Raw genomic sequence first — 24,587 nt, forward strand, 5'->3', positions numbered from 1 at the left:
GGGGGGGGGGGCGGTGGCAGAAGGAGGTGAAGCATATGTTGGCCAAAAACCAGCTCATCCGGGGAAATCGTATGAAAGGGATCCATTGCCTGTTTTCCTTCATTCTGGCAAGTGCTCCTGCTGGGGTGAATTGTCTCCCAGAGATTCAGGGCTCCAGCCCTTGTGGGCTGCCCCCTAACATTACCTCTATTTGCTTTTGCAAACAAAGATGAGCTGCATTTCGATCCCCCCCCCCCAAAAGCTGCAACTGCTATGGGTGTCTTCTCAGATGAATCATTTGTTTCAATGATCCTTACACCTAAGGTGGATGTGCATACAATTGTAGCCTCAATATTGTCCCTCGTCTAAGAGTCCATGCTCATAATCATTCATCTGGAAATTATTTAATTTAAAAATGCCTATCCAGACAAGCAAATGGGAGATTTACGAATGGTCAGTTTCTTCAATGAATGGTTACATGGAGCAATGAGTGAAATGGACGCATGTCCAGTTTGGAAGAAGGGCAACTCTCAGAATCAACAGAGGGTTCCAGTGATGGTTCACTGCAGAGAGGTTACTTCAGTTTCAATGTATTCCCAATCTCCTTCCTGGGCAATACCAAGGCTACGCTACCACAGTATGCATCAAACCTGGTTGCAAAGTCTTTGTGGGGGGGGGGGTAAGGAGAGTTTTGTCACTCCTTGATCAGGTGCTTGTATTTCTGATGCAGATAAGGTGCAAATGGACAGTTTAAAAAGTTCTCAGCTCTTGGGAGGACATTACAAAAAATGAAAGCATTACAAAAAACAAAGGCACCTTAATGGCTTAAGCTTTCAGAAAGGGAAATATTCAAAAACCAAAGGGATTGTATTTCATGCTCCCAAGACACTCCATAGATGATCTGAAATAAAACGTTCTTGAAAAAAGGAACTTTAACGGCAGACACCAACCTGAGATTACTGAATCATAGTTTACCAAGAGTTTGTGGGCAAGAGTTTTACCAAGAGCTGTGTTAATGGCTCCCCTTTCACTTAATTTTACATACATTTAAGCTTTAGCATTCTTGTCACAGTCTGAATGTTTTGCATTTCATTTACATGGGACCTTGCTGTTTCCATTTTTGAAAATCTGCATCCATAAATGTACATACTTCCCAACTGAGAGTAACATTTCATGCATCTGGGATTCTATTTCACAAAAGCTTTTGCCATTTTATAACTCTTCTCTCTGTCTCTCTGTTTTTAGGGTATTGCGACACTCTGCGTTTTTCCCCCTTTGGTTTGATGGGGGATGATGGGTCTTGTAGAGCAGAAAAATTAAAGCCTCCCAAGTTGTCCATCCTGGGTTATAGTATTGTTTCCCACTTATTTGTGGGTCCAAGCAGCATTATCACAGGATGTTCATGTATGTACAGATTTCACACAATTTAATCAACTGCATCAATTTATTTTGGTTCATCTCGTTATCAATTCATTTCCCACATCTCACATCTTTTATTTTAAATAGCACCATCAGTTCACATGTACATACTGCCACTTTGCTAGAGGCTAACAGATCTGAAACTTGCCTGCTTCATACAGACTTTGTAATGCGTAACTTCCTTCCCCTGATATGGAGGTGACTGGCTGAAGAGGCTGTCACTGGAAACTGATCCTCACAAACTGGAAAAAGCAGTTGCCAAAGCACCACCCTTATTACTGTACTTTTACTATAGTAGTATACTGTATTGTCACAAACCCTAAATAGCATCTATGAACGCCATCTACTGGATGCAGAACTAGTCACATTGCAGGATTTACTACCGCTCAGTCTAAACAAGCAGTCCTCTGTACATGTTCTTTCCGATGAGGGTTTCAATGTGCAACTCTTCTGTCTCATTTGCAGAATTTTATGGGGGTGTTGAAATAATTACACCATTTACTTGTACTTCTCCCACATTTTCATATCATTTCATCCATATTTTCTTACAACTGAAAATCCATTAAAAGCACAATCCTATAGAAGTTTAGAGATAACCCCCCCCCTCAATTCCTACTTATGCCAGCTCAGGGGATGCAGGGACTTCTAGGTCTTTCTTTCTGCTGAAACTGCATGGGATTGCATCCAGAAGTATAATCCTATGCCTGTTTAGACAGGAAAAAGTCTGACAACTCCCAGTATTTCCCAGCCAGCATGACCAGCAAGGGAATTCTGGAAATTGCCAGACTTTTTGTGTCTAAACATGCATAGGATTGCACCCTGTGGAAGAAGAGACAGAATAGCTGTGCAATACCATCTAATTAAGGGGCTGCAGGTGGCGCAGTGGTTTAAACCGCTGTGCTGCTAGGCTGGTTCATTGAAAGGTCGCCAGTTCGAATCCACACAATGGGGTGAGTTCCCTTTGCTCTGTCCCAGCTCCTGCCAACCTTGTAGTTCGATAAAAAGGTACCACTTTGGTGGGCAGGTAACAGCGTTCCGTGCACTTTGGTGTTTGGTCATGTCGGCCACATGACCACGGAGACTGTCCGTGGACAAACACTGGCTCCCTCGGCTAGGAAACGGAGGTGAGCACCGCTCCCTAGAGTCAGGCATGACTGGACTTAATGTCAAGGGGAAACCTTTACCTTTACCATCTAATTAGTTCTAGGACCTCCATTTTTAAGTAGCGCTAAGGCAGATCATAACTCCAGTTGCTCCCTATCTTGTAAAACACCATTCAGGTAGACATCTATGATACCAAGACAACAAAGCTTTGAAGGTTTTTTTTTTTCATTCTGCCACTTTGTTTTTATACATTTGCAAACCTGCAGAACATGTGTTACGCATCAAGTGCACACTATCAAATCTCACACCTTTCTACATCCTTTGTTTCTGACTTCCCCAAAAACAAATCCAAGTTCATATACCTCTAAAAGACTGGCTTATCAGTTATTTCATTGCTCCTGATCTACTCATGCCTGAAAAATACCAATGTCTATGTATATTCACTTTCAAATAACAGAAAGCATATTGTTAACCAGATCACTGTTCTATTTTAAAAGTTTCAGTTTTTCAAATATGACTAGTGCCACATTTCTTGTTACTTCTGCTCTGTGCTTCTCATGGGATGAATTCTGAAGTCAGAAAAGATCTTGAGGCAGATAAAAAGAACAAAAGTCTGTCTAATCCAGCTTGTGTCACTGATATTGGAGGTAACATTACTCTTGTAACCAATAGCCATTGATAGACTTATCCTCCATTAACTTATCTAATCCTCTTTAAAAGTAGTACTTTAAAGTATGGCTATCACCATTTAGCTATGTGGAACTAAAGTCCATGTGGATCAAGTAGTTTGTCCTGAATCTCCCACCACTTGGCTTAATTTGGGGCCAGTGGGAAGGGTTGCATGCATAGATTCTCAATGTGTTACACTGTATGTTCTTATCTCCAAGCATGCGAAATCTGTAAAAACTTGTGATCTGTGAAATCTTGACAAATCTGAGCATGAAAAACAGGGATTTTTTTCTGCACATGTCCCATCAAAATTATAGCAAACCTGTGGAATCCCCATTCTTGGCACAGAACTAGGAAACATTCCAGGGGGGATTGTTGCTGGATTCAGTAGCATTTTTTCCATGCCTACATAACATTCAAACTCTGTGTAGCAACATTTGAGATCTGTTTTATGGACCAGTGTCCAAGCAACCCAGGCTTCACAGACAACGACATCATTGTGTCAGACAATATGTAGTAAAGTTTTCACCCCAAGGGCCTTGGCACAAAAGGAAAATCAACTTGCCTTTGACACAACTCTGAAACAAGCTCTTCAGTAAAGCAAGTGAATTCTGTCGGACAGAGAAGCAGATGCCAGGCAACTTCTTCCTCTATAATGAACATACAGATACAAATACTTGGCGACATCCTTCACTTGATGCCATCTGTGGTGAGACATTTTTTTCTTTTTAACACATACTCTGGAACAGGTGTTCCAGGTAAATGGAGAGCCTAATTAAGAGCCCTTTAAAGCTATCAACTTAGCTAGCTTTAAAGGGCAATTAGACATACTCATAGAGGATGAGGCTATCAGTGGCCATCACAGCAGGTACATGCTATGTTCAGAATGTTCAAGCAGTGTGATTGAATTATGAGCTGCTGGTGACACGGCCATAGCCCATGTCCTGCTTGGGGCTTCCCAGAAGTATTTGCTTGGTCATCATGGGAAACAATACTGAATTAGATTGGCCTTTGGTCCATCTAGCAAAGATCCTTTGTACCTTACACAACAGTCATTCTATTTTGGTGTTGACATGTAGTGGAAATATTCTGTAGTGATTCGATTTAAAAGCCCATTATTTTTACATACAGTTTTCTAAAGGGTGAATCATTTGACATTTGCTGCATGGATGCCATAGGGAATAATCATGAAGGACAAAATTGTATTACTTTATTCTGATGTCTCAGTTACAATTTAGTGGAGTCAAAAATAAGTCCTCCCACTCTTTGTCTAAAGGACTTGCAGCCACAGTCCTTTCACATTCCTTTCAGGGAAGCTCCTGCCCCCACCAACCTCTTCTCCCCCCCCCCCCCCCCCCCCCCCCCCCCCCCCCACCCCACCCCACACTATTCATTCTTAAGTTTTACTTGATTGCAATATTTTGAGAGTTCTGGAAAGAACAGTCATACATTGAGGATTCTTCCTATTCTTATATTTCAGTAAACATCCCATAGCTACATTCAGTTACATATTAAAGAGACAGAGGGTCAGTAGTTGTGATTTTAGCTACTACAGTTTTCAAGTAAATATACTTTAAGGTTAGGAATTGCAGAGATTCAGCATCTGCCTCCCAACGGGCTACCATGTTTAAGACCTCAATGCCCTGCTCTCCCTGTCACTGTGGATCTTATCCTATTGTCTGGGTTGTCCTTTTTTCTGCTTTTGAGTTTGATAACTCCACCATCATCCGTCAGGCTCACAAATTGCATCAAACTCTTCAGGTGAGTAAGCTAAAGTACTGAAGAGGGAAAGAAGATGGGATCTGTTCTTCAAGCTACCGATACTGAGCTGGAATTCTGTGGGCACGTCTCAACAGTACAGATAACCACGATTTATCTTATCTATTGATTTATTTAAAATTGTTTGTATCCTGCCCTTTACAGTGTCTCATTAGAAAGAATGAGGCAGTGACTTCAGATGGCAGGGGTTGGAGATGGCAGCAAGGTGTCAGAGGAGAGAACTCTGTGTGAGAAGTAAATTTATAAAAAATAGACTAAAATTACAAAAGCACTTAAGAGCAGTGGTGGTGGGCAAATAACTAGTGCTTTCCAGAGGTAAACAGAAGCACTTGACCAGGAGAAAAGGCCTGAGGCCCCATTGGCATGAAGGAAGAGACAGGGTCCTGCAAGAAGCTTCTGCTTTCTTTGGCTCTCCTCATGGCACCCCAGATGCTCTTATGAGCTGTTCTGACCACCTCTGCATGGAGCAAAGCAGCTGTCACTTCTGTACCTGGGCAGGACAATTCCACCCCCCCCCCCCCACCAGCTGCCACAAGCAGGTCAGCTCATGGCCCAATCTATGGCTAGTGGCAGGGGCTCACGGTGGAAGAGGGAAGAAGCACAGAACGCCTGTGAGGCAGGCATGAGTGAGACCAAAGGCCCAGCTCAGAGTACAGCTTAGCTATTCCAGACAAATGCATTGCTAGCATTGCTTCTTTTGCATCCTGGATACAAACATTTTGCAGCTGTACAATTTGCTCCAAACTTGGATTTCAATTGAAAAATGGTATTATCTGGAATAAACTGTGTAATACCTGACTGTTCTGTGTACTGCCCACCTTGATTTTATTTTATTGCATTTCATTGAAGGCTGCATGTTCATGGGGGCCTTAACATCACAGAAATATCTTTCCACAACCCATTAGTTATTATCTGCACATTAGCAGCAATGTCTTTACTTGAGGAACAGGCTGGTTAGACTGAGGAGTTAGGCTAGAGCCAGAAACCTTATAGCAAGTCTGTTGATCCTCAGGCTTGGTACCCCAGTCCAGCACTCTGGGGTTCTGCAAAGGCCACACTCCAGAGTGGTTCCCCTTTCCTTCCTTCTGCAGCTGAATTGTTTGATGTTTTTCCAGCTTGTGTTTCCCTGCTGCCCATGCTGAACAGTTGAAACAGCTCTCACAAGGCATAGCTTCTGGCAGCAAGAACTTTAAGCTAAAATATGCAGAGCCTTGGGAATTTGGCCCCATTCCTTTTGCCTTCCGGCCTGCCTACCTCTGGAATGCCCCCTTCTCTTGTATTACCTTCCTGTGTAAACTCCCACAAGTCATTAGCCACTTAGAATTAGTGCTTCCCATGAAGTTCCTGCACTTCAGCAGATCCCCTTGATTCAGGGGTGCAAAATTTCTGAGAACTGAATTCAATTTTTGCCAAACGTCACATCCCTCCATCATATGAAATGATACCTTGACCATTGAGGAGTGACGTTAGCATAGCTGCTCTTTTTGCATCATTATTTGACATGCCTATATTGTTGTGATTTCTACCTTAGCTGTTGTATATGGTAAAATATTTGACATTGTCAGGAGCACTCTGTTTAATAAACTGTTTATGAATTTATCTGCAGATGGCTCTACTTCCATCTAGTGGCAATATGATGCTATTGCACAATATTGCATTTAAAGATATAACCTCTGTGGGGTGAGGTCAAATCTTTCTCTGAGTACACCTTTCCCTGCAGGCCTTATAAAAAGACTTATAACATAGTCACCTACAGTGCAGAAAAACTGTGTCACAGGAAGTTGATGTCCTCAGATGTCAGCACCCAACTGCAGACCCAAATGTAAGAGCTATAATGGGAAAGACACTCTCAAGGTTTGCAGAACGATTTTTCCCCTTTAAAGTGTTAGCAAAGATCCTTATTTGAACACACGAATATGAGCTAATTTTTCTTGCTAGTGTCTCTTGTGAGGAGCACATTGGTTTTGCCCTTGGTCATTAGCCTATGTATTAGACACTAAGGCTTAGACAGAATGTTTGCAACAGGCTTACAGAAGCCTGGGTTCAAATTCTCCTTCTGGCATGAAGATCATTGAGTGACCTTGGGCCAATCACATGCTCATTCTCTCGCCTTAACCTATCTCTGGGGTGGTCAGGAGTGTAAAGGTATGTAGTGGTGGTAAAAAGGCTCATTAACAATATCTTGGAAAATGCAGAGAATACTTATCAGATTAGCAGATGACATAAAACTAGGCTGGATAGCTAATACCCTGGAAGACAGAAACAATATTCAAATAATCTTGATAGGTTGGAGCACTTGGCTGAAAGCAATAGAATGAAATTCAATAGGGACAAATGCCAAATTCTGCACCTAGGAAGACGAAACCAAATGCATTGCTGCAAGATGGGGAGTACTTGGCTCAACAATACTGCAAATGAGAAGAATCTTGGAATTGTTCTAGATCACAAGCTGCATACGAGTCAACAATGTGATGTGGCTGAAAAACGGGCAAATGCTAGTTTAGGCCACATTAATAAAAGTATCACTTCCAAACCGTATGAGGTACTAGTTTCCCTCCATCCAACACTGGTTAGGCCTCATCTGGAGTACTGTGTCTACCTCTGGACATCACAGTTTAAGAAAGGTGCAGACAAGCTGGAAAGGGTCAGAGGAGGTCAAAAAGATGATCCTGGGACTGCAAACAAAGCCTTGTCTGGAGAGATTGGAAGAACTGGGTATGTTTAGCCTCAAGAAGAGAAGATTGAGAGGAGATACCATAGCATTCTACAAGTATTTGAAAGGCTGTTACAAAGAGGGAGAATCTCTTTTTGATCATCCCAGAGTGTAAGGATGAGGAATGATGGGCGCAGGACACAGAAAATCAGATTCTAGCTGATCATCAGGAAGAACTTGCTGTTAGAGCAGCAGACAGTGAAACCAATGACCTAGGGAGGTTGTGGGCTCTTCCACAGTAGGGGCATTCACGATGCAGCTGGACAACCATCTGAGAGTGATGCTTTAACCTGGAGTCCTGCATGGAGCAGGGGGTTGGATCTGATGGCCTTCTTGGCCCCATCCAACTCTACTATTCTACAGTTTTATATGTCAGTCGCCCTAAGTGGGAGACGACTTGACAGCATATAACATTTCACTTCCCACTGCTCCACCAAATCTTTCTGCCTGATTTTTTCTTCTTCTTTGAAATCAAATGTCATATGGGTTCTTAGGCGACAAGTCCCTTTAAACACCCCCCCCACCACCTTTTCAAAGCATACATATAGTCGCCTATGCAAATTCGTGCCCCTTTTTTCCTCTTGAGGGTCTGAGCTCCGGACCTTTTCTGTACCTAGCGCCGCCCTGGCACGAACCGACGAGGAATCCCGTGGCGCCTCGAAAGCGTAATTTTATTCCGGCACGGGCTCGTGCTGTCTCTTTAAGAGGCGGGGCTTCTGCCCTCCGCTACATTCGCGGAAGTCGGTGCGATTGGAGCGCCGCGGGCCGTTCGCAACGTTCGAGGCGCTCGCCCACCGCTTCTATGGAACGCGACGCTCATTGACAAGCAGAAGCCGCGGCGTCGGGGAGGCGGCGGCCCGCGCAGAGCCGCGGCCGTGGTTTGCTGCCGTGTGCTCGAAGGCGGCACAAGCCCCAGCCGCGCAGGATGAGTCGGTCTCCGCGGAAGCGGCCAGCCTCGCAGGCGGGACGTGGTGAATGAAAGGAGGGCTCCCCCGCGGTGAAGGAAGCCCCAGCGCGGCAGCGCAAGCCCGCCGTTAGCTAGCGCAGAGCCGCTTTGGGTGAGGCAGTACTGATGCGGTTTGCAGCTCCAGGCGCGCTAGAAGTCGGCGCTTCTGGATTCTGCGTTTGCTGATCTGTGAAAGATCTTAGGTTGATGCCGCTTCCGGCCAAGGCCTTCTGTTATGTAAAACAGAGTATGCGGGAATATCACCTTTAATCGCGGCGATGCAAGGCGAGCTTTTTGTGCTCTCGACGGCCCCCGTTTTGGAGCGTCTGTTTCCACTTCTGGGGTTTACGATGTCCAACGTTTTCCTTGGGGTCGAGAGCTCTGACGGTGTCCACCTCGCCCCTTGATGCCTTCATCTCTTCACCAAGATGATGGCCTATTATTGCTGCAAGGCCTGGACACTCCTGTCACGTGCCAGAATTCTCGCCGCCAGGCGATCTTTCTATTTACTGAGCGAATGGGGTAGGGCCCCAGTTAGACACCTCGCGAAGGATGGTCAAAGCTGGTTCCCATGCCGAGCTTTTGCGAAGATCACTTTCGTGTGCTGGGGGATTGGAGGACTGTCACAGGGGGTGAGGTGCAATGGTGCAGCCTACAGAGATGCCCATATCATTGGAGATGCCCTCTTTCCCAAAGGGAGTCTTTTTTCAGTTGCTTTCCTAAGGTGGACTTGGCTAGCCTTTTCTGTGGTGATCCGAGCCTGTGTCCTTTTGCTGAAGTTCGGCCCATTGGTTTTGTTGTATCCCTTTACCTACTTGTCTCCCAGCTTCATGTCGCTCTGGATCCATCTTCTGCTAAAGGTTACAGAGTCCTCTGGGCCCACGTATATCAAGCTGGGCCAATGGGCCAGCACAAGACGGGACCTCTTTTCTGAAGAATTTTGTGTCAAGTTCTCCAAGCTTCACATCAAAGTGATTCCTCATCCTTGGGCTTACACAGAGTATTCCCTGGGGAAAGCATTTGGGGTGGGCTGGGAGAGAGTCTTCAGATTTGAAAGCCAGGAGCCTGTTGGATCTGGTTGCATTGCCCAAGTATACAAAGCCTACATGGACCTTTCTGCTGTTGGAGAGCCAGTGCTGAAAGAACTCTCAAAGAACTCTGTGTTGGATTCCACCTTGGAAACCTGGGAGGTCTCCAGCCTGAAGGGACTCCTCAGGTGGCTTTGGAAGAGGAAGCATAAAGGTGTTTTGGAAGGATATGGTGGGAATCAGTTGCATCATGAAGATGGCTTTCGAGAAGGTGCCAGTCAGAATTCTGTTTCTGGGAATCCTAGCAAACTGCTCTCCTCTGCCAAAAGGGATTGCCTTATTCCAGTAGCCATTAAGGTAAGCCAAGGCTGCACAGCTGTACAGATAAGGCTTACCTGGGAACAAGGCCTGTTAGGAACACAGAAAGCTGCCTTGCACTGAATGGGTCTATCTAGCCCAGCATTGTAGACACCGACTGGCAGTGGCTCTCCAGGTTTTCAGGCAGGAGTTTCCCCAGGCGTTCCTGGAGTTGCCAGGAATTGAACCCGGCACCTTCTGCTTGCAAAGCAGGTGCTCTACCACTGAGTTAAAGCTGCCAGTGGATAATGCAGGTAGGGAGCTGCAATACTACGTTTTGGTTTGACTTTTGCCTACTTATTTTACCTGTTCTTAATTATGAGAAGAGACCAGTTAATAAGATTCAAAACTGCCTATTTAAAACTTGCACTTGGCTTCTGTTTCAAACATTTTTGAGCAAAACTTACTGTGCAATAAAGTCTTCATAGCAGCAGGGTACCTTCTCTGTTTGAGAGGTTGTTGGATGCTCCAACTCCCATCAAGATGGGCAACACTCACTGGAGGGCCACAGCTGCCCCAGCCTTGTCATAAGCAGATTTCTGTTGATGACCACACCACAAATGTTACAATTCACTGTCTTGTGGACCGTGAGTATATTCTGTGTGCATAAGAGTGACTCTGATTGTTTTTGCCTTTTGTCTAGGTATTGCATCCTGGATTAGTTCATCAGGTCCAAATGGATCTGTTTCTAATGAAGACTGGCAGTCGATTCCTTGAGCTTCTCCCTGGAATCAAGTGGCTTAGCCTGACAGAAATTGTGGAAGAGTTTGAAAAACTCATGATTCAGCAGGTGGGAAGCAGTTTTGCTTGGCATGTGGATTACACGTCCCTGGATCTTCTACAATTTCATTCCACCCATCCTCTCCCACAACTCAGCTCCACTGAAATTAAGGTTTTATATTACCTTTTCATAGCCAACTTTTGAAGTATTGATTTTGCTGAACTGCCTTTAGCATTCCAGAACTTCAGGCACAAACAAATTATAATAAAAATAATAATAAAAATAATGGCTATAATACATAATAGCAATGTTAGCAATAATACAGTAGAAATAGTGATCATGATAATAAATACTAAAGAAAAATATCTGCATTGTGCTTCGAAACTTTTAGGTTCCCCCCTTTTCCCTGCAGTTTTTTGTCCTTCTTCCTCCGTGATGGCCCATTGATCACAGTAGGAAGAAACAAATTACAGCAGCTCCATCTGTGGGACTTGCTGGAGGACATGTTAAGGGAACAAGGCGGCTTAGGAAATCTAGGATGAGATACACTGCATGGGCCAAGGTCACTCAGAGAGCTTCGTGAATGAGTGGGGATTTGGGTCTCCCTGGACCTGGTGTGACACTCTGAACACACCACCACACTGGCTCACCAATATTGCTTCTAATTGCCAGTCTTTGATATAGTCTGATTTCTTTGTCCCTGATTATTCCTGATTCTTTCACCAAGATCAGCTGTGTACGTTAGCCCCTATATGGAAGAAACATTGGATGGGAGGTGAGTTGGTGTTCTGAATGGAACTGCAGAGACCATCCAGGGACAATTTGTTTCTAAAGCTTCCCACTGGTTACTCCAGCTGGCACGCAGGCACTCAGCCTTTGCAGTAGGCACCCTTCCTTCAAGTTCTCTTTCCCGGTTTCCTTCAGATCGACTTGCACTATGAAGCAAGAAACCTGGAAAACTTCCGCCTTAACTTCCGCGATGTGGACTATGTGAAATTCCCCATTCCCCTTCATCCTTTTGTAACAAGAAACATCTTAGTGGAAACCTTTGAGGTAAGAACATGGACTGTCAAGCAGCAATGGTCAATTTCTCCATCTCTGGGCAGCTGCCATAGAGAAGGAACTTTATTTGGCCTGACAAATGGGTCCCCCCACAAGTGATGGTCTTGCAAAGAAAGAGCACATGGTAGCTCTGGAATGTCATGGCTTTTGATTTGAAGGTGATAGTCATTAATGCCAGCTTGGGGAGGCCATTTTCTGTAGGACCACAAGAGAAAGGGAACGTTTACACCAGCGTTCCCTGACCAGGTGTCCTCTAGATGCACTGGACTGTGACTCCCATCCTTCCCAGTCAGAGTGGCTTTTGCAGTCAAGAGTGTCTGTGGGGTAACAGGGTAGTAGAAGACTTGGGTTTAATCCTCCTTATGTACCTTGGTCCTGATTGCTTCCACTTCTCTTTTCTGGTACTTTTAGCAGCAGCAATAATGTGCATGTTAACTGGCTGTGCACCTCAATATCAGGTGTCGTTTGGGTCATAGAAAAGTTGGAAGGGGGCTGTAAAGTCATCAAGTCCAACCCCCTACCCAGTGCAGGGCTCCAGGTAAGGTATCACTGTCAGATGGCTGTTCAACTGCCTCTTGAATGCCTCCAGTGTGGGAGAGCCCACAACATCCATGGGTCATTGCTCCATTGCTGTACTGCTCGAACAGTCAGGAAGTTTTTCCTGATGTTCAGCTGAACACTGGCTTCCTGTAACTTGAGCCTGTTATTCTGTGTCTTGCACTCTGGGATGATCAAGAAGAGATCCTGGCTCTCCTCAGTGTGATAGCCCTTCAAGTATTTGATATGTTGCCTTCTGCAGAACAAACATGGATGGTATATTTTATCCCTAACCACTGAAAAGAAACACAGGATTGGGGTTGCAAAATTGGAAGTGGAAACTGGGTAGAACAGTGTCACATCTGCAGATTACCACCTATAATGGGTGCACAACCTGCAGCCCAGAGCCCGTATGTACTCCTCTGAGGCCTGTATTGCAGCCTTCCAAGGAGGGATGAACCTTCCTTTACACCAAATTTATCTCTACTGCCCATCTCTTTCCCCAGAGACCATCGTGCAGATCACTTGGAGATTAAAAGGTTGTGTGGCAACCCTGGCCTATGATAAAGATATTTTGGCTTCTGAGGGCTACAAAACCCCATTGATGGTTTTACACTTTGCATGGCATTATTCAGTATTTGCAGTCAAAACAATTATTGAATAATCTTATGGTACGAGAGCCAGCACTGGATCACTTTTAAGCGAGATGAATGGAATCAATCTTCTTCCCTCTTGAGACATCCTTGCTATGCTCTAAAGGGCCAGTAACATGTATCTGAAGTATTTGCCAGGAAGGATGCGCAGGGCTGTTCAGATCGAGCTGATTTGTCTCTGTTTAAGGAAAGCAAGCCCATATCCCACTATCTGCACACTGAGGCCACAATGGAGCTGCGGCAGAAAATAGCCAAGATGGGTATGGACATGCTTCTAAAGATGGTAAGAAGACCTGGTTGTCTCTTCAGTTTTTTATATCAGGGATGGGTGTTCCAGTCCAGGATTCCTGGGTGGCTAGAAGGCCATACTCCTCCTCCTCCCCATGCTTTTCTCCCAGGCACAATTTTTCCCCTCTCCTAAGGCTCAGTTATTGGCAGTCTGCATCAATGAGCTGTTGTTGTTGTTGCTGTGTTTTGGGGCCTGCCCTTTCTACATTAGGCCACACTTGCCACTCATATATGATCCCTGAAAGCAACTCTGAAGTAGAATTTGGCCCTGGGGCTGAAGAAGTACAACACCCTGGTTTAGTTTTTGCAAACAGCCTAAAAGCCAAGGAATTAGTGCATAACTTTCCAAGTTCTTATAAAATCCCAGTTCTGTGATCAGAATACATTATGTAGTGGTCAGACTTCCAAAAAAACAGAATAAGGCTCAGTTCATTTTAGCAATCCAAGAACAGGCAGTTTCTGAGTTACAAGTGTCTGAGTTATGAGCAACCTGTACTTATAAATGAGCTGCCATAAAGCTTACTAATTTTTAAAAAATTACTGTGGAAAATCATCTCCAGAGAGGAAGTGAAGGGGAAGAGAGGGAGGCCTCTAAAGACTGCCTTCCTGCTCTACCCATCCAGAGAGGAAAATCTCTCCACCATTTCCTTGCTGCAAAAAGGAGGCACTGGTGAGTTTGCAGGGGGTAGGGGCTAGCAATAGTAATGCTTTTCCGCTTTCACAGGGGTCCTGCACCCCTAATTCCTGCGAATGTGAAGGGCTGACTATACATGATCTGACTGAGATAAAATTTGACTTAAAGATGAATGTGTGGTTTCTCAGGAATGGAACTTGTTCATAACCTGGGGGCTGCCTGTATTACCAATGTTGGAAGATTTGGGATAAGTAAATACTGATCTGACAACATGTTTACTCAATATACTTGAGCTGTAATCCATGAAAGACAGGATTTCTATTGAGCGAAAGGATAACTTGTGCATTGCATATCCCAGTCGTGCTGCTATAGAGACAAATGATGCTCTTGGGAGCATGAAAAATAAAAAGTTCAGAGATTTTCTGCCAACAGGTTAACTCTAATATTGAATTCAAAGATTTGTAGTGTATAGATTGGAAGGGAAGCCCATCATAGCTGCAGACCAGGATGCAGGCTGCACATAGCGGGGATTAAACCACTTTACTTTGCGCAGGATTCCAGCCTCAGACCACAAGCCAGCACTGAGCGAAGCAGCCTTAAGCCCCCTGATTACAGGGGGTTTAGAGGCATGTTTGACTTTGTGTTGGGTTATGGCTTGTGCAGGAATATATTTCTCTTTGGCAGTTGAATGAGGATCATTTACAGGAGTGGTTCTGCAGCTGAAGAATAGGTAAAAGTATAAGAAGTTGCCTTTTGTTATATTCCTCTGACAGCCCTGCTGGAGAGCCAGTGTAGTGGTGTTGGACTGGGACTTTGCGAGCACTCAGTGGGTGACTCCGGGCCAAACACTGCCTCTCAGCCTAACCTACTTCACAGGGTTGTTGTGAGGATAAATGGGAAAGGAAGGCAACATGGCAAACTACCTCGAGTTCTTTGTAAGATGGTGAAGGCAGGATATAAATGCAACAACAACAGTAATAGCATCCTATACTGGATCCATTTGTCCATCTGAGCATGTATTCTGGGGTCCCAGGCAGAGGTCTTTCCCATTTCCTACAACTGAAACCTTGAAATCATCATCATCATCTCTACTAACGGTAATCTCAATTGCCGTTATGAAGCCAAAAATGTTACCATATGTGTACAGGAGAGAGGTACCAACTATCTTGAAGAGACTCTTAAGTTTTTCAAAAATGCAAGAAATATTTAAAGGAAAAATCTTAGAGGGTGGGGAGAGAACCCCCCACCTGGCACAGTAAGGGCGAAATGCTCCATGGCCCTGGAATGCTGATTAAATGTTGAGGGTGAGATTCGGGAATCAGGACCAGGGCAGGAGTAGCGGACGGCACACGCTGCATCGTGCTGCTGGAGTGCCAGTGCTCTAGCTCAGTGGTGTCTGCTTTAACTGGCCATTGAACTGGTCTTTCCCAGCCCTGCTTCCCACACAGTGTGGCCACTCCCAGACGTGGTTGGACTACTGTTGCACTGCAGCTCTCATCAGCTCCAGCCTAAATAGCCAGGGTGGATGAAGGGCATTGTAATCCCAACACCATCTGGAGGGCCACATGTTGCCCATCCCAGGAATCACACCTGGGAGCATTTGTATGTAGAACAAGCTGCGACCAAGACTCGTCAAACAGCGTATGTGCAAAGGAGTCATGAGAAACTACGTTTGCTTTCTCATGCCATGATTTTCAATGCTTCAGGTGTTTGTGGATAACTTTGTCCACGCTGATCTGCACCCTGGGAATATCTTGGTCCAAGGAGGAAAGTGCTCCGTTGACTGCCTTGAGGACCGGGCAGCCTCTGCGGACCTGTTGGACATGCTGGTTTTGGAGGTGCAGCCTCCTTGCTCCCCGCTCCGATTGGTGGTTCTTGATGCAGGAATTATAGCAGCGCTGCAGGGGACCGACTTTGCGAACTTACGGGCCGTCTTCACTGCTGTGGTACTGGGGCAGGTGAGCTCTGAATCCAGGGTGGGCCTTTGGCATTTTGAAAAGCCCATGGACCCCTTGGCAATCTCCCAACTGATTTATTTCATTTTTATCCTCTTCTTCCTCCAGTGACCATAGGGTGGCTTGCAAGATGCTCTCCCCTTTACCATTATGTCCTCACAACAACCCTGTGAAGTAGCTTAGAGTGAGACAGTGGGGCTGGTAATCGGGTTAGGTCACACAGTGAGCTTCATGGCGTACGATGGAAGCACTGATCAAGAGAGCACACCTGATCCGTGCATCCTGTTCCCCTGCTTCTCAGAAAGGGGTGCCTTTGAGATGTAAGCCCAGTAATGCACTCTTTTCTTCTTCACACATTATCCAGAAATGTGGAAAGACAATACCTGACTAAGAGGAGCCATACTGTGTGAAGTGGATCTTTGTTCTGTCCTGAATATCTCAGCAATCTGCTTCATGTGGCAACCCTGGGTTCTAGTATTATGGAACAGTGAGAAAAGTGTCTGTCTGCTTTCTCTAAACCATGCATAATTCTGTGTACCTCTATCATGCCTTCTTGTCTTTTTTCTAAGCCAAACAGTCTCCGGTGTTGTAACCTTTCCTCATAGAGGAGCTGCTTGAGCCCCTTGATCATGTTTCTTGTCCTTTTCTTTGCTTTTTCCAATTCTAATATCCCTTTTTAGGTGTGCAGATCCTTTTTGGCACTTTCACAGTTGCACATGTGAAGCTGCTATGTGCCAGTTCAGTGGTAAATTTCCCTGACTTTTTAAAACCAGTTGAGAGAACCAAGAGCAGGTCCTGGGCTTCTGCACTCTTCAGCACGGTCAGTCCCTTTTCGTTCCCTTTACCATATCCATAGTTTGACATTGTGTCTGTGCCAAGCGCTAACCATGGTTAACATTAGCCAGAGTTGCCCTCTTATCAGAAGACCCAGTGTGGTGTTGTGGATAAGTGTTGGGCTGGGACTTGGGACTTGAGGTTTTAGTCCCCATTTGGCCATGAAGCTCACTGGGTGATTCTGGGTGGGTGACAGGCTCTCAGCTGAACCTACCTCACAGGAGTGCTGTGAGGATAACCTGGAGAGGAGGAGGATCATGCACTCTGCTGTGGGTTCCTTGTAGGAGAATAAAATTTGGGATATAAACGTATTAATAAAATAGAGTTTGAAACTCCCACTTTGAATAAATGTGTGAACTTGTTTAAGAGAAAGGACTCAATGTTAACCACGATTCTTCTTGATGCAGGTGTTATAACACTAAATCATGGTGAAGGCAAATAAATGTTTATAGAATTTGCCTTTGAATGGGGAAAGAAGGGAGTCTGGGGCTAACTTCTCATCTTTGAACCATGGATAAAGAAACAGAAGTGTTATGTAGATCCTTTATGGTTCTACTTGCTGGTCCATTCTATCCATCAGTCTCCATGTTATCTATGGAAGATGGATCTGAATGAGTGACCTAGATGAAAACAAGTAACTGGAGCTGGAGGGGAGGGGGAAGAACCTTTGAAGGGGGATTTTTGAAAGTTCTCGCTTAGTAAGGAACATAGCCTGAATCTGGCTTGGCTAAGTAGCCACTTTTTTGGTTTGTTTCACAGGGGGAAAGAGTGGCAGAGCTAATCCTTCATCACTCCAGAGCAAACCGGTGCAAGGATGTGGAGAGGTTCAAAGCTGACATGGCAGAGCTGGTGACAAAGGCCAGGCACAACACTATCGCACTGGGGAAGGTCAGCAGACTGAGTCAAAGCTGGTTGTCTTCTCCTGAGTGTAGCATTCAAAGCATGAGCTTAGCCTGTACAAAATGTCTTCCGTAGAATGCCCAAGTCCACCATAAGCAATCACCCCATTTCTGGTCAGTCATAGTTTCTTCTAGTGTATCTATGCAGATGTGTGTGTTGCATGCATGCATGAGAGAGAGAGAGAGAGTTAAATAGGTAACAAGACACTTAAAATGTAAATATATTCAGATTCAGACAGTTAAGAATTAAATTGAGGTCATCAGAATTACAAGGCCTCTGAGATCCCTTGGACAAGGAAGGCCTGTCATCCAGGTGAAACAAACAACCTATAGGTCAGCCTTCCCCGACCTGATTCCCTCCACATGTGTTAGACTGTAGCTCTCACCATCTGCAGGCAGCGCGTGAGCAAACATGCAGACATGGCATTCCTTTTTAAGTTCTGCCAATTCGTTGTAGTTGTGGCCTCCTGCTGAATCAAACTGATGGCATTTCTCGCCATTTGCATTCCAGCTTCAAGTCGCAAGCCTGCTGTCCAGTGTTTTCAAGTTATTGATGACCCATCAGGTGAGAACATGTGAGAGCTCGTTCTTTTTCATCACTGTGTTAGTCCTTGCACCTTGAAGGATGTTCAACTCAGAAAGTCTAAGATTGCACCTTCTGTATATCTAGGTGCTCTCATCCAAATAAGGAAAACTTGTTCTAGCTCTCAAGTAAAAGTGTTGATTCTCGGGATGCTTAACGCTTCATTCAGTGCCATTTCTTCATTCTATATGCATATGGCTGTTCTGGAAGTAGATTAGCTGAATAACTTCTTTTTTTCTTTCAGCCTCCTTAGAAAGTGTCCTTCCATTTAAGATGGCATTGTGAATTTGGTTAATGTTTTAAGCTACTGTCAAGACTGTACATTCTTAAAAGACGTTTTCTATCTAAAGATAGCTTTTTAGGAATTTCATTGTTAGGAATCTCTATCATAGAACATTTCAGATAAGCCTTTTCCCACTCTGCAAAGTTTTGAATACTTGTGTTTGCTTTAACCTGGTTCGCACATTACGACAACTCAGGATATGGGCTATGCTGAGGCCTGAGTGTGTGCATACACTGTGCTACAGCTTAACTGTGATTTGTTGTCCATGAACAACCCAGATTTTACATGCCTACAACAAATCATGAGTTTGCTTCCTGGGTGGTTTTTGATTAACAACCTATAGTTAAACCATAGTGTAGGATTCACAAGTAATGACAATCCATGCTTCAGTAACAAGACATACTTTGAGCTGATGTTTACATAAAAACCAGGCCTTTCCCTGAAACACTAATCTGCTTTTTTACTTGGTGCACTTTGTGTTTCTTCCAGGTGAAGTTGGAGAGCAACTTTGCCTCGGTCATCTTTGCCATTATGGTTTTAGAAGGCCTTGGCCGCTCACTTGACCCTGAACTGGACATCCTGAAGGCAGCTAAACCATTTCTCCTCAAACCTTCAAGTTCCCTCCTTGAGTAGCAAGAGATGCTTGCTACTCAGTAGCAAGAGATACTCACATTGGCATATGTGGGCCTTAGCTCATAAGTTTACCTCTGAAGTGGTCTCCAACCTTACATCGAAAGTTGAAAGATTTAACCGAGGAGCACTGTTCTACTGATTCATACTGGGATGGGCACCATTCTCTCTCGATCCTGAAACTGAGGTCTAATCCCTTACAGCAGGAACAAGTTGTCCCCCAGATGCCATTGGACTGTGACTCCTGCCTGTCCCAGCCAGCATAGCCAATCATGTGAAGGGTGCTGGGAATTGCAGCCCAACAGGTGGAGGGGTGTGTCTTCCCCCGTCCCTGGCTTTTGGAATGCTCCATTTCAAGGGCACGTCTTCGCCACCAAGGGCTATGCAATCTCTCAGCAAAGCTTTCAGTGTAAATTGTGACCTTGATGGTGCTGGCTGCTGTAAGAAAACACCTCTGGAAAGGTGATTCTTCTAGCCAGCTTGAATCATTTGCACCAGGCTTAAGGGAATCAGCCCCATTTTACAACTTCAGCATTAATCCTACTCCCTCTTCAAGAAATGGAAAGGCAGAGATAACTTCCTTGTCAGACTGTATATTCATTCACTGGAAAGCAAATCATAGTCAATTAATATCACTGTGGTACATTATAAGGAAACACCTTCCCTTTTTTTAAGCTCTTGTGCAAGACTGCCAGTTGCTCTAAAACACATTGAGAAGAGGATATTTTTAAAATTCTGTGCTGCCTTCATTCAAAAAGCATTGAGGGTAACCAAAACATTTATTTTTATAAACAGATGTACTTCTATATATAATTGATATTGAAGAACTTGGATTGAATAATAAATGGTTTTATCGAGGAAGAGGTCCTTACCTTTGTCTAGTTTGGTGCCTGCCCACTTCTTTCCTTTGTGAGATGTTTGATGTTCCCTTTATGAGGAAGGAACTGTCTTGTAACAGAACCCACAGAGGAAGGTGGCCTGGCCAAGGCTTCAGCTGGAAGCCAGTGTGGGTGGAAAAGGCCCGGTGTTCTATAGTTCACACCAGCCGGTCCTGTTGTGCTCAGGTCTGTTCAGATTGGCCACTGAGCAGAATGCTGGACAAGATGGGCATTGGTCTCATCGTATAGTCTTAGTTTCAAATACATGATCCCTCTCATGCTATTAAGATTATTGGGGGCGGGGGGTGCAGCAGCCACTGCTCTTCTTGCCAATCTCCCATAACCTACAGACATGGATGTGCATGTTGACTGGGACTCAGAGGATCTGGGTTCTAGTCCCCGCTCAGCCATGGAGCCAGCTGGGTGACCTTGGGCCAGTCACAGACTCTCAGCCCAACCTACCTCACAGGGTTGTTGTTGTGGGGATAAGATGGAGGAGGAGAATGATGTAAGCTGCCTTGAGCCCTTTGTGGGAAAAAGGCAGGATATAAATCGAAAAATAAATAAATAAAATAAATGTTTCATATTTGTAGAGGGAAGCCTTGTTCACATCCATCATCTCTTTGTTTGATGAGAGTGTGAACAGGGATTTCATCTGATAGGAGGAGCCTATATATAAGTAGCAGGTTGTTGTCTTCCATGTGAGCAGTGGGGTCCAATTACCTGAGTGGGGAGTGTTCAGAGAAGGCCAAAAGCAGTAGCAACATTAACTGCATGCAGATGCCACCACAAAAAAAAAAAAAAAAAAGCAGCCAAGAAAACAGCAGACTTTTTGGTCACCTAAAAATTAAGCAGGAAGGAATGAGAAAGCACAACAGCCTTGGAGGGTGGCAACTAGGGGAGGGCCTTTTTGGTGGTGGCATCCCCCCATATTTGGAATAACCTCCTTGCTGCAGCCCACCTGGTGTCAAATTTGTCTTCTTTTTGGTGCCAGGTTAAGCCAGCCTTCTTTGCAGAGGCCTTTAAAGATCTTCCTGGTCATTCAGGGGCCTGATACAATTACTCAGGAGCCTTTTGCTCTAGGCCAGGTCTTTTTAATTGTCTTGAAATGTTCTTTTATGTTATTTTAAATTAATTTTTAATTCTGACTGTTCTTATCTATTGTATTTTATTGTTTTTATATTTTGTTGTACTGCCCAGAAAGCTTTGGCTATGGGTGATATAGAAATCAAATAATAATAGCAAATTTAATTCCTAAGGATACAATCCTATACATGTTTAGACAGAAAAATGTTTCTGTCTAAATTTGCAAATAATTGTGCTTTAAGGGGATTTTTAAAAAATCACATCTATATGGACAGGGCCAGTTTTCATATAGTTCGGGGGTGGCACTGGAGAAATCCCTTTAAGAAGGGCCCCAAAGGGGGACCCTACATAGGGGTAGTGTGGACACTTTCCAGTAAGCACCCATAACATTTTGAGACACATCTATTGCGCCAATGCTAGACATACATTACAGCTTTCTTCAACCTGGTGCCCTCCAGATATGTTTGAGTATAACCCCCATTATATCATGGCAATGATAGGACCATTAGACCAATGCATCTCAAGGACTACATTGAGGTACATTGCTTTAGAGACTAGTTCAGGTTTTTCCAAGTTACAGCTTGGGATACTGACTCAATTCACATGATCAAATAAGCCGTGAAATGTTTGTGAGTCTGCCTGCTCATTGCCATGCACTGGCTTGCTTTCTGAAGCAACCCATACCTGGGCTGTTTTTGTGAAATGCAAATCTGCCACTTCAGGTTCTTTATGAATTAAATCACCCAGCAAGAAACCATGGTAAACTCTGGATTATTTAACCCATGTCTGTAGTGCAAGAGGCAGCCTACCCATCACTATGCTTGTCCTCAGGAACTAATGTATGATGTGCAAACCAGGTCGTCATAAAAACCCACAAAACTGATTTCATTGCAGGATGGAGTTCAGAAAGTGTGTTTCACAATCCCCAACTTCGGTGCATATCAACATTACCTGATTTTGGTCCAAACATGGGGTTGTGCAAATGGCAATGCTTTTAGGACAGAAGGGAGGCACGAAGTGTTAAAAGATTCTGCTCTTGGAGATACTGCTGGAGGTCTTTGTGTTTCTGTTTCTCCTTTTCTACCTGTTGAGACATCCTCTCCCACTTCTGGAACACTTGCCGCTTGGCAGTCTCCTTCTCCTTCATCTGAATGTCCTGCTCCTGGAGTGCAGCTTCCAAGTTCTTTTGCATAGATTGCTGTCTGTTCCTGAGAAGTTCCTACAGAAAAGGATGTGAAATGAACTGAAAATCCTACATTTTGTAGCTCTTTTTGATCACATGAAGCAAGGACAGAATCATCTGATACCTGCAAGAATCATACTAGGATAATACTTAGGTGCAAAGGCACTTTGCAATCTGTCCAAGGGAGTTGGGGAATTTATTTCCTGGTGGTTTAAGACCCCAGGAAAGCCTAGGAGATCCTATTGCAGCAGATTGGACAAGATGGCTTATGAGATCCCTCCTTTTATAATAAATCCTCCAAAATCTTCTCATTCTCTCAATCAAGGCAGCCCTCTGTTTTATGGAGATGGGAGCATTTCCTTCCTTTTCCTGAGGACACAGTTCTGATCCAACAAGAGATGGGCAAGACTATTGGGCACCTGGTACCATGGCAAATCTCTGTCTCAAGATGGTCAGGTGTGCCCTATTGGACTGGCCAAGCATGCCTTTAGACATGAACACGATTGCACATCTGCACCACAACTAAATATGAATCCGTGTCAAAGAAGTGTATTCAAGCTGACATCTATTCTATGCCTGAATTCTGTGGCCCACATTAATCATACAAAATTAAAGTACGTGCCTATAATTCTGTGCAGGTTGCAGAATTCAATGTTCCTAGGGATAGAATTTTGATCAGCAATTCAGAGATTTGCTTGCCACTTTCAACACTCATAATTCCCAAGCTCTGTCCTACATCCCCTCCCAGTATCCTCGAGTTCAACTATGCAAATGGATCAGAACTACCTAACATAATTTAACTGATCTAGGGATACCTTGGCACAGATTTTAGGTGCTCCTGACATGCAGACAACTCTGCCCTGTTTGCATCCTTCCCCCTTTAAAAAATCATTTTGAGAAACTGGAAGAGGGTGATGAGAATAGAATGCCTTACCAGCCTCCTTTTTTCACGGTCTTCAATTGTTTGGTTGTGTTCAGTCAGCTGCTTCTCCCTCTGCTTATGCTGTGCCCTTAAGAACTCTATCTTCTGACTCTCCTTGTTCCGTTCTTCATCCCACAAGCAGGACTCCTGCCTCCTCCTCTCTGCTCTTGCAGACTGGAGTTGCTCCCTGGGCAGCCCATTCTTGACACTGTTCTCCTGCTGCTTTTGCAAACCTTGCAAGGTTCTTTGGAGTGATCTCTGCCTGTTTCAGAGAAGTGCCAGAGAAAGCAGAGCACCTTTTGGGCTGTTGCATTCTACCTACTCCCAGCTCAGAACAATTATCCAGAAGGATACCATGGTCAATGATGCTGGAAGCCTCTGAGAGATCCAGCAGTTATCTACAGGGTTACAGTCCATGTCTCTCTCCCAGCGAAGTTGTTTGTGTGCCAAAGCTCAGCCTCAACCCCAACTAAAATGGATCCAGATAGTCTCATCCAAGAGGGCCCACCAGCTGCTCAAGAACATTTACCTCTTGTTGGCAAGCAGAAGCTCTCTTTTGAGGTGTTCCTCTTGCTGCCGTTGATCTTCCTTAAGCCGTCTCTGCTCCCACTTCTGACGTTTGAACTCTGTCCTGGCTGTGTTGATGTCTATCTCTCTCGGACCATCATGCAGTGCCCCTTTGACCAGTAATTGCTGAGAAGAAAGACTCCTCCAGAAGGGTTTCTCCAAACTTACCTAATCTATTTGGCCTCAGCCAACATGGGGGGTTCTCAGACTTGGCAGTTCACCAGAGAAAGGCAAACTGAGTAGAGCCCATGCACAGGAAGGACTTTTCCCCCTCAATAGCACAAGACTTGGGAGAGGGATGTACTTACCTGCACTGATGGTGCACTGTAGTTCCTCCTGATGTGCAAAGCCGATCCAACAGCGGAATGGTCTTTCGTTGGGACTCGGTCCACCCTGCTGAATGTAGTCTTGGCTTGAGAAACATCTGCAATACGTGTTATTTGAGGATGACTCCTTTGGAAAGGTTGGGCTGAAGAAAAATGGCTCATGTTATTTTAACTGTTAATTATTTATTAACTAGGTTTTTGGGGTTTTTTTAGCCGAGAATGCACTGGGGGGGGGGAGTGTTATTTATTGTATTATTTATTGTATAATTTTAGTATTTATGTGTTGTGAGCCGCCCCGAGGCTTTGTTGCGATGGGGCGGCATAGAAATGGTTTAAATAAATAAATAAATAAATAAATAAATAAAATGTTGGGCTGGGAAAAGGCAGGCGTATAAAGCAAGTCTACACGTTAATAGGGTGACAGGTCATTAAAAATAATAGCACAGATACAATAAAGTAATTGGTGTTGAAATGCACACACTGGAGAAAATGTATGGATCTCCAATGGCATGATTTGGATGGTTGGAATGTGTTTGGAATGGGCAGAAATGA

The 24,587-nt window shown here is 44.5% G+C and overlaps 3 protein-coding genes across 6 annotated transcripts in view; 1 reads left to right on the forward strand and 2 right to left on the reverse strand.

Annotated features, from left to right (window-relative positions):
* DENND2A (DENN domain containing 2A) overlaps window positions 1-22,081 on the reverse strand; it is a 94,577-nt gene extending 72,496 nt beyond the window's left edge. The window contains exon 1 of the mRNA XM_044441150.1: window positions 21,989-22,081. The gene's annotated coding sequence lies outside the window, so the exon portion shown is untranslated. The remainder of the gene's footprint in view (window positions 1-21,988) is intronic.
* Window positions 8,432-19,934, forward strand: ADCK2 (aarF domain containing kinase 2). 4 transcript variants are annotated; one of them, XM_044441156.1, is made up of 8 exons: window positions 8,432-9,994; window positions 10,638-10,784; window positions 11,640-11,768; window positions 13,155-13,250; window positions 15,596-15,847; window positions 17,438-17,566; window positions 18,089-18,152; window positions 18,933-19,934. In XM_044441156.1, the coding sequence occupies exons 1-8, from the start codon at window positions 9,038-9,040 to the stop codon at window positions 19,004-19,006; spliced, it is 1,848 nt and encodes a 615-aa protein (XP_044297091.1). In that variant the 5' UTR covers window positions 8,432-9,037; the 3' UTR covers window positions 19,007-19,934. The 4 variants fall into 4 exon arrangements, 3 of the variants coding, with proteins under 3 accessions (XP_044297091.1, XP_044297090.1, XP_044297092.1); XM_044441155.1 differs by having other exon boundaries at window positions 18,089-18,142; XR_006415781.1 differs by lacking the exons at window positions 18,089-18,152; window positions 18,933-19,934 and adding an exon at window positions 16,525-16,664 and having other exon boundaries at window positions 17,438-17,502.
* The window catches only part of LOC123028857, a 13,457-nt gene continuing 10,901 nt past the window's right edge, over window positions 22,032-24,587 (reverse strand). Inside the window, exons 9-12 of the mRNA XM_044441151.1 lie at window positions 24,018-24,178; window positions 23,672-23,835; window positions 23,155-23,404; window positions 22,032-22,256 (exon numbers count right to left, since the gene is read on the reverse strand). Coding sequence (XP_044297086.1) covers window positions 22,032-22,256; window positions 23,155-23,404; window positions 23,672-23,835; window positions 24,018-24,178 — 800 coding nt within the window. The remainder of the gene's footprint in view (window positions 22,257-23,154; window positions 23,405-23,671; window positions 23,836-24,017; window positions 24,179-24,587) is intronic.

The sequence above is a fragment of the Varanus komodoensis genome, unplaced genomic scaffold (assembly GCF_004798865.1).
Source record: "Varanus komodoensis strain SLA01 unplaced genomic scaffold, ASM479886v1 scaffold39, whole genome shotgun sequence".
NCBI lineage: Eukaryota > Metazoa > Chordata > Lepidosauria > Squamata > Varanidae > Varanus > Varanus komodoensis.

What these genes read in the sequence shown, in the direction of transcription:
- ADCK2 (XM_044441155.1), top strand. Translation starts at nt 9,038, where the DNA reads ATGATGGCCTATTATTGCTGCAAGGCCTGGACACTCCTGTCACGTGCC. An exon ending in TGGACATGCTTCTAAAGATG is followed by an intron (nt 13,251 to 15,595) that starts GTAAGAAGACCT and finishes TCAATGCTTCAG; the next exon opens with GTGTTTGTGGATAACTTTGT. An exon ending in AGTTATTGATGACCCATCAG is followed by an intron (nt 18,143 to 18,932) that starts GTGAGAACATGT and finishes TGTTTCTTCCAG; the next exon opens with GTGAAGTTGGAGAGCAACTT.